The sequence below is a fragment of the Haliotis rubra genome, unplaced genomic scaffold, assembly GCF_003918875.1.
Source record: "Haliotis rubra isolate DU_JTF1 unplaced genomic scaffold, ASM391887v1 Scf29, whole genome shotgun sequence".
In the NCBI taxonomy this organism is placed as follows: domain Eukaryota; kingdom Metazoa; phylum Mollusca; class Gastropoda; order Lepetellida; family Haliotidae; genus Haliotis; species Haliotis rubra.
Window position 1 is genome coordinate 1,097,208 of NW_025766957.1, and position 13,608 is coordinate 1,110,815.

General features: G+C 40.3%; 1 protein-coding gene across 1 annotated transcript in view; it reads left to right on the top strand.

The window, feature by feature from the left end:
- Window positions 1–3,718: 3,718 nt before the first annotated feature.
- The window catches only part of LOC124281785 (RNA polymerase-associated protein CTR9 homolog), a 48,422-nt gene continuing 38,532 nt past the window's right edge, over window positions 3,719–13,608 (top strand). The window contains 13 exon segments of the mRNA XM_046717762.1: window positions 3,719–3,822; window positions 4,777–4,875; window positions 5,315–5,554; window positions 6,062–6,151; window positions 6,658–6,836; window positions 6,962–7,157; window positions 7,666–7,773; window positions 8,389–8,508; window positions 9,710–9,826; window positions 10,323–10,412; window positions 12,201–12,308; window positions 12,310–12,330; window positions 12,738–12,921. Coding sequence (XP_046573718.1) covers window positions 3,778–3,822; window positions 4,777–4,875; window positions 5,315–5,554; window positions 6,062–6,151; window positions 6,658–6,836; window positions 6,962–7,157; window positions 7,666–7,773; window positions 8,389–8,508; window positions 9,710–9,826; window positions 10,323–10,412; window positions 12,201–12,308; window positions 12,310–12,330; window positions 12,738–12,921 — 1,597 coding nt within the window. The 5' untranslated portion in view covers window positions 3,719–3,777.

Sequence of the window (13,608 nt, forward strand, 5' to 3'; positions counted from 1 at the left end):
AGTAAGTGGAATTTTAGGAAACTTTCAAAAACAGTAATGTTAGCAAGTTTTAGCAACATTCTATGGTGTCCCAGAAAGGACATTGTCGCGTTGCCGGTTACAGTCCGCGAGGCCTAAAATTCACACCTAATAAATCCCACAAGGCCTAATTACAGCAGTTTGCCCACATGACATAATTAATGAGGTATTTGGGGCGTGAAACAAGAGTGGGAGAGGTCACTGATCAGTGGACGGGGGTCACTCTGTTAGGGTTAGTTTAGTAATGAGACTTGTCTACTGTGAAAACATTAAGGTTGGATAGATGAAAGCACTTACTGTTAATCTTAATAAGATTAGATCTATTATTACTGGAGGAGTATTTACATGAAGTGGATATTAATCAGTTTCCTTCTCCAACTAACATGAGAAGGACGAAACTTGCTATAGATTAGACATACATGTATTTGACTTTGTGAAGCTGATCAAGCGTGAGCAGTCCAGGACCGAAGTGAGACTGGCACAGTAGAGAGGTCACCCACGTGAACCAGCAAGGAGACGTCGCTATGTAGCAGATGACCAGGGCTTGCTGCGAGCCAAGACCAGGCTAAACACTGGCACCATCGCTGTCCTGGAGTACACAGACTAAGTATCCCACTTACTTGGTGTTTGGGAACAGTGAATAACAATACACATAAACAATATCACTTTGTCACCTGTGATAATATGCTAAATGATACAGATTTTGTTGTGATAACATAATACAAGATAATATGTTGTTAAAAAAACAATGATAAAGTGGCAAAATTAACCAAAGTGCGGCAATGCGATAAAGCGACATTTTTGTCATTGGTCGCTATGTACTTATGTCAGTTATCTGGGACGTATTGTGTTTTACGCAGCCTGTTTTTATCAGCAACATCACGGTTCATTGTCGTAAGTGGAACTCGACGCCTGTGACAGATATGAAACCCAAAACAATTTTGTGCTTTTTCAGTTCAAAGTGTGACGTCACACCTTCTGTTTAGGCACGATTCATTTCTCAAAGCAAAACACTGACATAATGTTATGAGTGGCAATTGAGAGAGAAAAGGCACTTGGTTTTTTTTTTGTTTATTAAAAATGACACTTGCCTCATTGATTGGATTAGAAGCCGATGTTTGTCAAAAGCTAAAATAAAATGTAAATGTCTATGACGTATGAAGCCAACAATAAACACAGTGGGTTTTCATTGGAAAGAAGCCTTTCCTGGTCGGCTAATAAGCCTCCTACCACGGTGCGTTCATTGAAGCAGAGGGGAGATGGGGTAGGCTAGTGGTTAAAGCATTCGCTCGTCACCCCGAGCACATCGGTACAATGTGTGAGGGTAAACCTAACTTCACTGTCTCTTTGGAGCAGAAACTTCTCGCACGGAATAGGCTACGGATATTGGCTGTTCTTTGCAAACAATGTTTCAGAAAGGCCGACGTCCTGGCGAGTTTAAGGCAAAACCAAAGATAACAATATTATTGAGAATTTAAGATTTTGAATACATGGTCAAGTGATCGAAACAATAACGTATAACAGTTACGGCGACGAATGTCTTGGAAAATAATCATCGCTAGTCCACATTCCAGTTGATGTCAGGACATACAAATATAAGAGTAAATGAGTTTAGTTTTACGCCACACTCAGCAATATATATAATATTCCAGCTATATGACGGCAGTCTGTAAATAATCGATTTGGACCAGACACTCCAGTGATCAACAGCATGAGTATCGATCTACGCATTTGGGACACGATGACATGTGTCAACCAAGTCAGCGAGCCTGACAACCCGATCCCGTTAGTCGCCTCTAACGACAAGAACGAGTAGATAAAGATCAGTTCTAAGCCGGATCTTCACGGGTGTGGTCTTCTGATCCCGTTAGTCGCCTTTTACGACAAGCATGGGTTACACTGAAGATCAATTCTAGCCCGGATCTTAACGGGTTACAAATATTAGACGGATTTCATGATTGACTCGAGTTATATCCTGAGGTGTTGGTGTTCCCGGGTCTCTTAGATCCAAGGCACTTCATTTGTGAAGCAAGAAAGGACCAAAGTGGAGATTTGAATACAGACTTGACAGATTGAATGTCACCGATGGCGTGAGTCGCCGTCCTTCAGATTGCGACGGTCCTAGGTAAATATCACTCGGGAGTGTCAGGTAAACGTCCTGGAGAATTAATAATATAGCAGTACGCGACTGCGTGCCCCAGACTCGATAATCTACGAGCCGTCTTGTACCGTAAGGATCCGGTTATAACAGGCCTTCGGAAACCCATGCATTTCGTAAGAGGCGACTAACGGGATCGTGTGGTCAGGCAAGCTGACTTGGTTGATGCATGACGTAGTATCCCAATTGCGTAGATCGATGTTCAGGATTTCAATTGCATGATTGTCTGGTCCAGGCTCGAATGTTTTTACAGTCTCTCAGTCTAAGTGACAAAGTCGGTTAACAAATGGACTCTGGTAAAATGGAAATATATTCATAGATACGTTTCACTTGCAAATGTGGTATATAGTAGTCCTGACCCGTGGTGATCCGGGTTAGAATTGATCTTCAATAACCCATGCTGGTCGTAAGAGGCGACTAACGGGATCGGGTGGTCAGGCTCGCTGGTTGACACATGTCATCGTATCCCAATTGCGTAGATGGATACTCATGCTGTTGATCACTGTATTGTCTGGTCCAGACTCGATTATTTATAAACCGCCGCCATACAGCTGGCATGTTTCTGAGTGCGGCATAAAACCAAACTCACTCACTCACATTGTTGTCCTAGAGGTCTAATGCACCAAAAGACGCAGTTCAGAATTGTGTTTCCTGATCATGGGTTTTGCTGATCATGGGTTTCTTGTTTGATCTCTATATGTGTGATATCCCACCCGTATTTAACACACATCATTTTCATCTTTAGATTGGTCATGAAGTTAACCGACTGCATGTTGGTTCACAGGCAAACTGTAGCGCAAATAGGAAGGACGACTGATCATTTTTCTTTGTTGCGCAACCCTATTTGCGCTACAGTTTGCCTGTGGTTGGTTACAGCCATCAGTGCATCATAAAGTCTTATCTGTTTAGTTGTGTAGCCTAATGGTTAAAGCCTTCGCTCGTCACGCGAAGGGTTCGATTCCCCAGATGGGTGTAATGAGTGAAGCCCATTTCCATTTCTACTGTCCCCCGCCTTGATATTGCTGGAATATTGCTATTACAGGGTGTAAACCTATGTTCACTTATTAAATTTTTACCAACCAACACCCCAGCAGAGACCATATAAAAGATTATTATATGGTCTCTGACCCCAGCAAGCGTACAAAGCTTATACAGCTCAATATTCACAACAAATTGTTTCCATATAACAAGTGATATTGCGTTTCCATAAATCCCTTTCGATGTTTTCAATAGAAAGTAATGAATTCTTATTGTGACTTTATGTTTATAACCTATGCTTAGGTCTGTGTTATTTCGTTCTCCCTTTATTTTCGGGGCGATTTGTTCATACCAAGGGACATAAATCTACATTGTCATTGTATTTCCATTGTCTCCCTTTAACCTCTCCCGCTTTTAGGGAGGTCTCATTATGTAGTATTACTGTTATACGGTCCATAATATCATGTTCTCTTTTGGATACACAAGTCATCATATACTGTCTCAGAGTTATAGTTTACTTCAATATTAAGATAAAAATATTATAGTGTGATACATGTACGTTGAAATGACTACATTAAACAGTTATTGATATTTCGGTTAACCGACTGGTCAATGAATGGAAGATGGCGTCCGGGTCGATTGAGATCCCCTTGCGGGATACGGACGAGGTTCGTGTGACTTTAACATCGATAATTTCGGATAGATAAGTTTATTTTAAGCTTGATGAATGATTTGAGTTTCATATATTTTATTTTCTAAGAGGTAACTCAATATCACTTATATTTCAGGATGATTCGCTTACGGGCATGTGCGTGAAATTTCGTTAGTCAACATGTGCGGAGTTAGCAATAATACCCGACTTGTTTTTGTTTTGAAACTTTTTTTCCAAGCTGATGTTACATGACTGTCAGTGTATAGAGCATCCCTTGTGAAGCAGTATCGTTATTTCAAAGTGTCAAATTAAACTTTGTTCTGATCCAGCCTTGGTGTACACTTTCACTCCGTAGTTTTGTGTCTTGTATCATCCATATTGCGACTTCAGGCTGCTCTGTACCCTACATATGATACATCCGCCACTAGATTTATTTAATATGGGAATTGAGAGGTGTAAAATGTTTGATATATTTCCCCAACGTATTCTATGAACTTTCTAGGCTTTGTTGGTTGCACTTTTGCATGGCAGAAACATATTTTTGCATGTTTGTCTTGATCATGCAAAATATTTGATGACATGAAAATTAGACTATTCAGTGCTCCTCTGTACGTATGTGTTCATTGCAACATTTATGATTGCAGTTGATTATTGATCAATTGCTGAGCTCTGATTATCGATTTGCATATTATGAGAGATAACCAGCACTAATTGTGACCAAGGAAATCAAATTGTACTCAAACAGCATTCTTTTCTTGGATGTGAATGATTTTCCATGCTGACATTTATTCCTGTTTAGCATGTTTGAATAGGATTATTGTTCTTGTTTGGAAACCTTATAATCACTGTTTATTATGATCATGTATTGATGTCCTCATATATTTTGTATCATATCGATGGCCACTCATCAGAGTTGTGTTGTATCATTGCACCAATATTTCTTTTCATGGTAATACTTCCATAATTTCAGGTAATTGAATTGGACCTGGACCAACTACCTGAAGGAGATGAGGTTCTCAGTATTCTCCGCCAGGAAATGGCACCACTTCATCTCTGGGTCACATTGGCTGTAAGTAAAGTGTTTTCATTCCCGTCTGACAGAATCATTTCTTTGGAATAGTGTGAATATTCCCATGATCAGGGTGTTAACACTGACAAAAATCATAAACAGATTCGCTTGATCATGATGATTAGGTTCATTGCCAGTCCACAAGCCAACATTGTATAAAAGTAAATAAGATTTTATATTGTAAAAGCATTTTTGAAAGGAAGTACAGATTTTAGTGACAGTTTTGAAATTGTTTCAGACACCTAAAATGTATTTGTCTAGTTCCTATAACTAATATAAAACACAAAACAGTGGTAGGATTGTTTCCTTTTTCTAAATATTATCTATCATGTCATTACCTGTTGAGATAAACCGAATACGAAATTCAGTGGTTGTGGTACCTATCCTTATAACTGCAAAACCTGTAAAATGATTGTAACTAGGAAGCATTCTTTTTCAGCTGGAATACTACAAACAGGCATATGTTGAGGATTTTGTCAAGATTTTGGAGGCTTCACGTACAGATGCCAGCCTTGACTACCACAACTTTGAGCGTGACCAGATGCGAGCACTTGACACCCTTGCTGCGTATTACGTACAGATGGCCCATAGAGAGAAAAACAAGGATGACAAGAGAGAACTGTTCACCAAAGCCACTCTCTTGTACACAACAGCTGATAAAATCATTATGTACGATCAGGTATGTTCTAAACAAAACACTCTTGAGACAATCGTGGTTTATGTATTGGCATTATCTGTTTTTTGTTGAAATTAGTTTTTGAGATAATATAATCACAATTAAGGAAGCCTTCTGATAATTCTGTACGTGACTCTGAATTCTGAGTTATACTGTAAGTCAGTTGATGCATGTTTTTTGTAAAATACTTAGCCACTGGAATGGAAGAAGTCAAGTCGTTTAAACCTATCTTGTCTTTAGACATATTTTATTGTCTTATATTCTTGATAGGAGTCTGGCGTAAAATTGTTCCCCACCCACAGCTGGTCTTATTGGAATATTTTTCTGGCTTCATGGTTAGGTAGATTGTCATTGTTTCCTAAAGGCATGGCTTTTGTTCATATTATCAATCACTGGATTATCAGCCAAAACCTTACTGGCCATAATATAGTGGAATATAGTTGAGCATGGCATTAACCAACAATTTGAGATTTGATGGTACATTTTATATGTGATGATTCTTCCTTCCAGAACCACTTGTTGGGCCGAGCTTACTTCTGTCTGCTGGAAGGGGACAAGATGGATCAGGCAGATGCACAGTTCAACTTCGTGCTGAACCAGGTACACATCTTTGCAAATGCTTCCACTGAAATGTTAACCTGTGAAGATCTGGGTTAGAACTGATTTTCAGTAACCCATGCTTATTGTAGCGACTAACAGGGTTATAATTAGAATTTTGCTTCTTATATCTAACTATTTAAACCAGTCCTCAGATGTACACCGGAAATGGTGGTATTTGGTCTTACATATAGCCCACAGGTCACAATCGTAAGGAGCGACAAACGGGGTCCGGTGGTCATGCTTGCTGACTTGGTTGACACATGTCATCATATCCCAATTGCGTAGATTGATGTTCATGCTATTGATCACTGGATTGTCTGGTCCAGACTCGACTATTTGGGCATTGGGCATTCATCGCAAGTAAAGTGCAACAAAGTGTTTTGATAAATCATTCTGTTTTCAATTATAGTAAACTAAAACTGGCGTAGTCATTTTCTGTTTGTGATAGATATAGAAACCCTACATTGAGCAAAGTGACAGTTCACTATATTGTTTGTAATTTCCAGTCAAGTAACAACATCCCCTCACTGCTGGGCAAAGCCTGCATTGCCTTCAACAAGAAAGACTATCGAGGTGCCCTGGCGTATTACAAGAAAGCCCTGAGAACAAACCCCAACTGCCCTGCCTCAGTAAGACTGGGCATGGGGCACTGCTTTGTCAAACTCACCAGGTTGGAAAAAGCAAGGTCAGTATTGAAATAAGTTAAGTGTTGAACAACACTCATCCATGGCAGTTCTTTTCATATACTTTTTTCATAATTAATGCTATTAAATTGTATTCATGTGATTCATTTCTTTCTCTCTGTTGTAGAATGGCTTTTGAGCGAGCCCTGATGCTAGACGCCAACTGTGTAGGTGCGTTGGTTGGCCTGGCTATTCTGGAACTGAATGCCAAGACCCAGGATTCAATCAAGAATGGTGTACAGCTGCTCTCCAAGGCCTACACCATTGATTCCACCAACCCCATGGTCCTCAACCACCTTGCCAACCATTTTTTCTACAAGAAGGTAACGAAGTCATTACAGTTTTATTGGAAGTATCTTTGATAGTGAACCTTGGGGCATTGATGGGCTGGTGACGTAAGGCGCTGTTTGATTGTGACATACATACCTTTGAGTTATCTTCCTGTAGAGATGCTATGTGACTGTAAACAAAGATATTTATCACAATTGACTCGATATTTGCTAAAAGTGAATAAAACTGTTATTGAATAACAACCAGGCTCAGGATTTATAAGTACCAAAGGGGGAATGGTGTCAACCCAAACTTTTGTCGAGGGACTTGAACATTTATTTCAAGCAGACTGCTCTTTATCAATCAGACTCTCAGTATGGTGAGCTACTGACATCACGTCAGAGATAGCTAGATGGTGACTCTTTGAAAGGAATTTAGAATTGATGCATATAAGGGGAAAAGGTTTGGATGTCAGTTACTGTAATATGAATGCCTTTAAGACAGTATTATAGCTAGGTTTGTTCAACAAGTGGTATTATAGGTGCTTATTGTCTGTGACAGGATTACCAGAAAGTTCAGCACCTGGCACTGCATGCCTTTCACAACACAGAGAATGAGGCCATGAGAGCTGAGAGTTGTTACCAGCTGGCCAGAGCCTTCCATGTACAGGTCAGTGCATGCTGTGATTCATGCCAAAACAAAGTATTACCGATTAGTTCTGGAGATCTTAGAAATCTTATCCGTTATCTGGACTCTTCTGGGACCTAAATGTTACATTGTCTGTTATCATGTAATGGATATATTGCATTGAAATTTACTGTTTCACCATATGAAATTTAAAGACTTAAGGCTTATGAGTTAGAAAGATACGAGTCTAAAGGAATATGCTAGTAATGCTTGTCGGGGCGGTGGGGTAGCCTAATGGTTAAAGTGTTGACTCGTCACGCCGAAGACCCGGGTTCGAATCCCCACATGGGCACAATGTGTGAAGCCCATTTCTGGTGTCCCCCGCCGTGATGTTGCTGGAATATTGCTAAAAGCGGCTTAAAACCAAACTCAGTCAGTCAGTCAGTCAGTCAGTAATGTTTGTCTGTGATCTATCTGGGCCAGATATGTAATTAACCTATAAACCAGTTTCTCTGTGAAAGTGGGTAAAGTGTAACCTTGTGTTTTAGATGGTGAGTTTTATCCTTTAAGAGAAGGGTGTGGTTGTAGCCAGTGATTATACAGTAGGCAGGCTTTGTACACTGTGTGTGTTTGAGATGTGTCTTGTGGATGTTTCAGGGCGACTATGACCAGGCCTTCCAGTATTACTACCAGTCAACACAGTTCTCCCCTGGCAACTTTGTGCTGCCGTTCTTTGGACTTGGTCAGATGTACATCTACAGAGGAGATAACGACAATGTGAGCTTTGCATCTATTCCCATTCTTGTTCATGTCTTTGTATATTAGCTGCAGTATGTAAACTTTCTGAAGCCAGAGGTCCTTTTTTACAAAGTGATCTTAGCGCTACAATTGTCGTAGGTCTGTATTAAAGCATGGGAGTTACGATCACTTTAGCGCTACGACTGTCGTAAGTCTATGTTAAAGCATGGGAGCTACGATGGTATTAGCCCTATGTTTACTTTGTGGAACTTGGCACAGGTGTAGTCAAAGTCCTTCAAGTCTAGTGAGGTGAGGTGAAATTGGGTTTTACGTCGTGCTTGAGAATATTTCGCTCATATGACGACGTGCATGCGTGTGTATGTGTATGTGCGGCTGCTTGTACTAGCCCAGACTGAAGCTGGTTTTATAGTGCTAGCCCACTGAGATACCATGCCACAGTGAAGCATGAATACCCCACTCAGACACATTATACTGACTCCGAGCCGACCATTCCTTGTTGTATCCATTAATGCTGAGCGCCAGGCAGGGACCAACAAGTACCATATTTTAACATCTTTTGGTATGACGCGATCGGGGATCGAACCCCGCGACCTTCCGCTCTCTGGGCGGACGCTCTAGCCACTACACCACGGAGGCGGTCTCAAGTCTAGTGATATTAGCTTATACTAAGACTAAAATCAACTGAAAATAGCTTGACATACATGTTTGGGCGAGTACCCTTAAAAGTGTTTGGCACACACTGGTGTTGTAGTGATGTCTACACTGATAACCTTTAGTTATTTCAGAACTTGTCCCACCCTTCCAGCAACTCCCCATGGTCAAATTTGCTTAACTTGTCTCTTCACCTTATTTGTGATCTGTGAGTGAGTTTACTTTTCTTCCGCTCGCAGCAGTATTCGAGCTATATGGCAGCGGTCTGTAAATAATCAAGTCTGCACCAGACAATCCAGTTATCAACAGCATCAACACTGATCTACGCAATTGGGAACCGATAACATGTATCAACCAAGTCAGCAAGCCTGACCACCCGATCCAGTTAGTCACCCCTGTGACCTGTGGGCTATATATAGGACCTAATAACACCATTTCAGGTGTAAATCCGAACACTGGTTTGAATTGTTAGATATAAGAAGCAAAATTTTAATTATAATGATCTGATGTATTGATATGGAGGTTGCTGCATGGAGGGAGAGGTTTTAAGACCTTGATATGTTCCTAGGCCTCCCAGTGTTTTGAGAAGGTGCTGAAGGCCCAGCCCGGTAACTATGAGACCATGAAGATCCTGGGGTCACTGTATGCCAACTCCCCAGAGTCTGATCGCAGAGATACGGCAAAAGTGAGTTGTGAATAATATTGATGTAAGAAGTGACACTTTTAAAGAAAGATGCCCCATCAAATACCATAGAAAGCTTTGTGTTGTTGCAAGAATATAGTCCTATATCACTCAATGCTGCAAAATTTACAGTCTGTCTAGCAAGTTTCCTTTAAGTGTACTGAAGGCCAGGAAGAGGTGACATCAGTACATAGGGTAGTCATTGTAATTGTGTGTTTGCATCAGTGACTTTACCCAAGTAAGTGAAAGGGGGGATTTGTAGTTAGAATTGAAATCAACCTTCTCATGAGGATATCCTAACTGTTATTAGTTCAGCCAATATCCCAACAAGCTTTCAGTACATCCTTACTAGTTTCACAAATGATGTTGCTTGAAAATGAATAGATACCATCAACAACAATATTAAACTAGAGTCACAGTCAAGGTAACTAATATCCATGTGTAATCTTTGATTCTGTTTTCTGTCATAGTAATATAAACATTGTACTCTTCTTCTCAGCAACACTTGAAGAAGGTGACTGAACAGTTCCCGGATGATGTCGAAGCTTGGATTGAGCTGGCACAGATTCTTGAACAGTCAGACGTACAGGTCAGTTAATAACCATCATCCTAATCGTTTCTCCACCACCTCTGTGGCCTAATGAGTAATGAGAAAGCCAAAGGATAATGGATAGTGTCTGATGAGAAAGCCAAAGATAGTGGACAGTGTCTGATGAGAAAAACTGCTTGATGAGAAAGTCAAAGGATAGTGGATAGTGTCTGATGAGAAAACAGGTTAGTGTATAGTGTCTGATTAGAAAGTCTAAGGATAGTGTTTGATGAGAAAACCAAAGGATAGTGGATAGTGTTTGATGAGAAAGCCAAAGGATAGTGGATAGTGTCTGATGAGAAAGCCTAGGATAGTGACTAGTTTCTTGTGAGGAAGCAGAAGGCTAGTGGATAGTGTCTGATGATAAAGCCTAAGCATAGTGGATAGTGTCTGATGAGAAAGTCAAAAGATAGTGGATAGTGTCTGATAAAGCAAAAGGATAGTGGATACTGCTTGATGAGAAAGCCAAAGGATAGTGCATAGTGTGTGATGAGGAAGCCAACGGGTAGTGGATAGAGTCTGATGATAAAACAGGTTAGTGGATAGTGTCTGATGAGAAAGCCAAAGGATAGTGTCCGATGAGAAAGCCAAAGGATAGTGGATAGTGTCTGATAAAGCAAAAGGATAGTGGATAGTGTTTGATGAAAAAAACCCAAAGGATAATGTATAGTGTTTGATGAGAAAGCCAAAGGATAGTGGATAGTGTCTGATGAGAAAGTCAAAGGATAGTGATAGTGTCTGATTAGAAAGCCAAAGGATAGTGGATAGGTTCTGATGAGAAAACAGGTTAGTGGATAGTGTCTGATGAGAAAGCGAAAGGATCAGTGGACAGTGTCTGATGAGAAAGCCAAAGAAAGAGGATAGTATCTGATTAGAAAGCCAAAGGATAGTTGATAGTGTCTGATGAGAAACCAAAAGGATAGTGGATAGTATCTAATGAGAAAGCAGTAGGTTAGTGGATAGTCTGATGATAAAGCCTAAGAATAGTGGATAGTGTCTGATGAGAAAGCCAATGGGTAGTGGATAGTGTCTGATGAGAAAGCCAAAGGATAGTGGATAGTTTCCGATGAAAAAGCCAAATGATAGTGGAGAGTGTCTGATGAGAAGGCCAAATGATAGTGGATAGTGTCTGATGAGAAACCCAAAGGATAGAGGATAGTATCTGATGAGAAGGCCAAAGGATAGTTGATAGTGTCTGATGAGAAAGCAGAAGGCTAGTGCGTAGTGTCTGATGAGAAAGCAGAAGGCTAGTGCGTAGTGTCTGATGAGAAAGCAGAAGGCTAGTGCGTAGTGTCTGATGAGATAGCAGAAGGCTAGTGCGTAGTGTCTGATGAGATAGCAGAAGGCTAGTGCGTAGTGTCTGATGAGATAGCAAGGCTAGTGCATAATGTCTAATGAGAAAGTTAAAGGCTAGTGAATAGTAACTGATGGGAAAGCAGAAGGTTAGGGGTTAATCTTCTATCCTATCCAACCTATGTGTGTTGAACGAAAATAACTATTGTTTACTTTCCTAGTGCTGCTTGGTTCAGTCAGGTACTCACCAAAGCATCTCACTTCCATCACATATGGCTTTATTCATATTATCTGACACACAGAGATATAGTTTAAAATTTGTTTAACCCACTCGCAATCAACTAAAAATTTCATTAATGGAGTCAGTATGTGAATCATTTCAAAGGTATGCTTGCACAATTGAGAGGGAAACCATAACAGCTTATTATTTGAAAGAGTAGACATTTCTGACTTTTCTAACCATGAAAACCAGTAAATATGATGTCTGCCTCCCAGGGTGCATTGTCAGCATATGGAACAGCAACACGTATCCTGAAAGAGAAAGTTCAGGCTGATGTACCTCCTGAGATCCTCAACAATGTTGCTGCTCTGCATTTCAGACTTCGGCAACTACCAGGAGGCTAAGGTAACTATCGCAACTGATGTGGAACTTTGTTTTAGTCTATTTTATATACTACTGTGCTCTCCTCTTCAGATACTTTGCTAGAATTGAATGATTAAAAAAATGTCTGAAAAGGATATTGGCACTTGTATGGTATGGAAAGAGGTGATTAATTCAATCTTTATTTAGTTACGGAATTTATAAAAAACAAGATGGGTGGGAAGGATGCCTAAGACCTTTCGATTTCCTTCCTAAAATGTGTGAAGCCCATTTCCGGTGTCTCACACCAAGATATTGCATAGTTATTTCAGAAAGTGCTTCCACTTCTTTCTGCTTTGGTATTCAGAGAACTTATTCTTTTCTAACAATTCTTATGTATATGAATTTGTGTCATTAATCGTTATGTCGAAATCTACTCTCCTTTCATACAGAAATATTATGAAGCATCCTTAGAGAGATCTCGGAATGAGGCTCAACATGATGAAACGTACTACAGCGCGATCTCTGTGACAACCACATACAACCTGGCTCGACTGTATGAGGCCCTGAACGAGTATGACAAGGCAGACAAACTCTACAGGAACATCCTCCGAGAACATCCTAATTATGTGGACTGTAAGTGAATGATGACTAACATGGCTATTGCTTGTAAGTGGTGGCTATTGCTTGTAAGTGGTGGCTAAGTGGATTGGTCAGATATTGTGACTGTATATTTTTGTACCCCAGCTCCAAGGATGATCTCATGAAGTCCATTGATTTATCTGCCCAAGATTTGATTATTGAGAGGCTGGTGTGATATTGCTGGAATCTTGAGGACTACAAGTGGAAATAGTGAGTGAATTTAGTTTTATGCCGCACTCAGCAATATTCCAGCTACATGGCGGTCTGTAAATAATCGAGTCTGGACCAGACAATCCAGTGATCAACAACATGAGCATTGATCAAAGCAAATGGGATACGATGACGTGTCAACCAAGTCAGCAAGCCTGACTTCCTCTTAGTCGCCTCTTATGATAAGCATGGGTTACTGGGGATTAATTCTAACCCAGATATTCACGGGTTGCAAGTGTAAAGAAACTAACAAACTTGGGTCAGAATGTGTATGATACTGTTGAAAGTCTTTCATGACAATGGTGTCACCAAATTTTTAAACTTATCCTATCTCATGATTTGCACCTCTCTCTCTTGCTTCGAATTTTAGTTGAACGACTGTAAACTTTTTTCCATAGACCTCCTTGTCCATTCGCCCGTGCACTCCATGCTGTTCTCCTTAATTAGCTTCCTAGTTCCTAATAAAGCTTG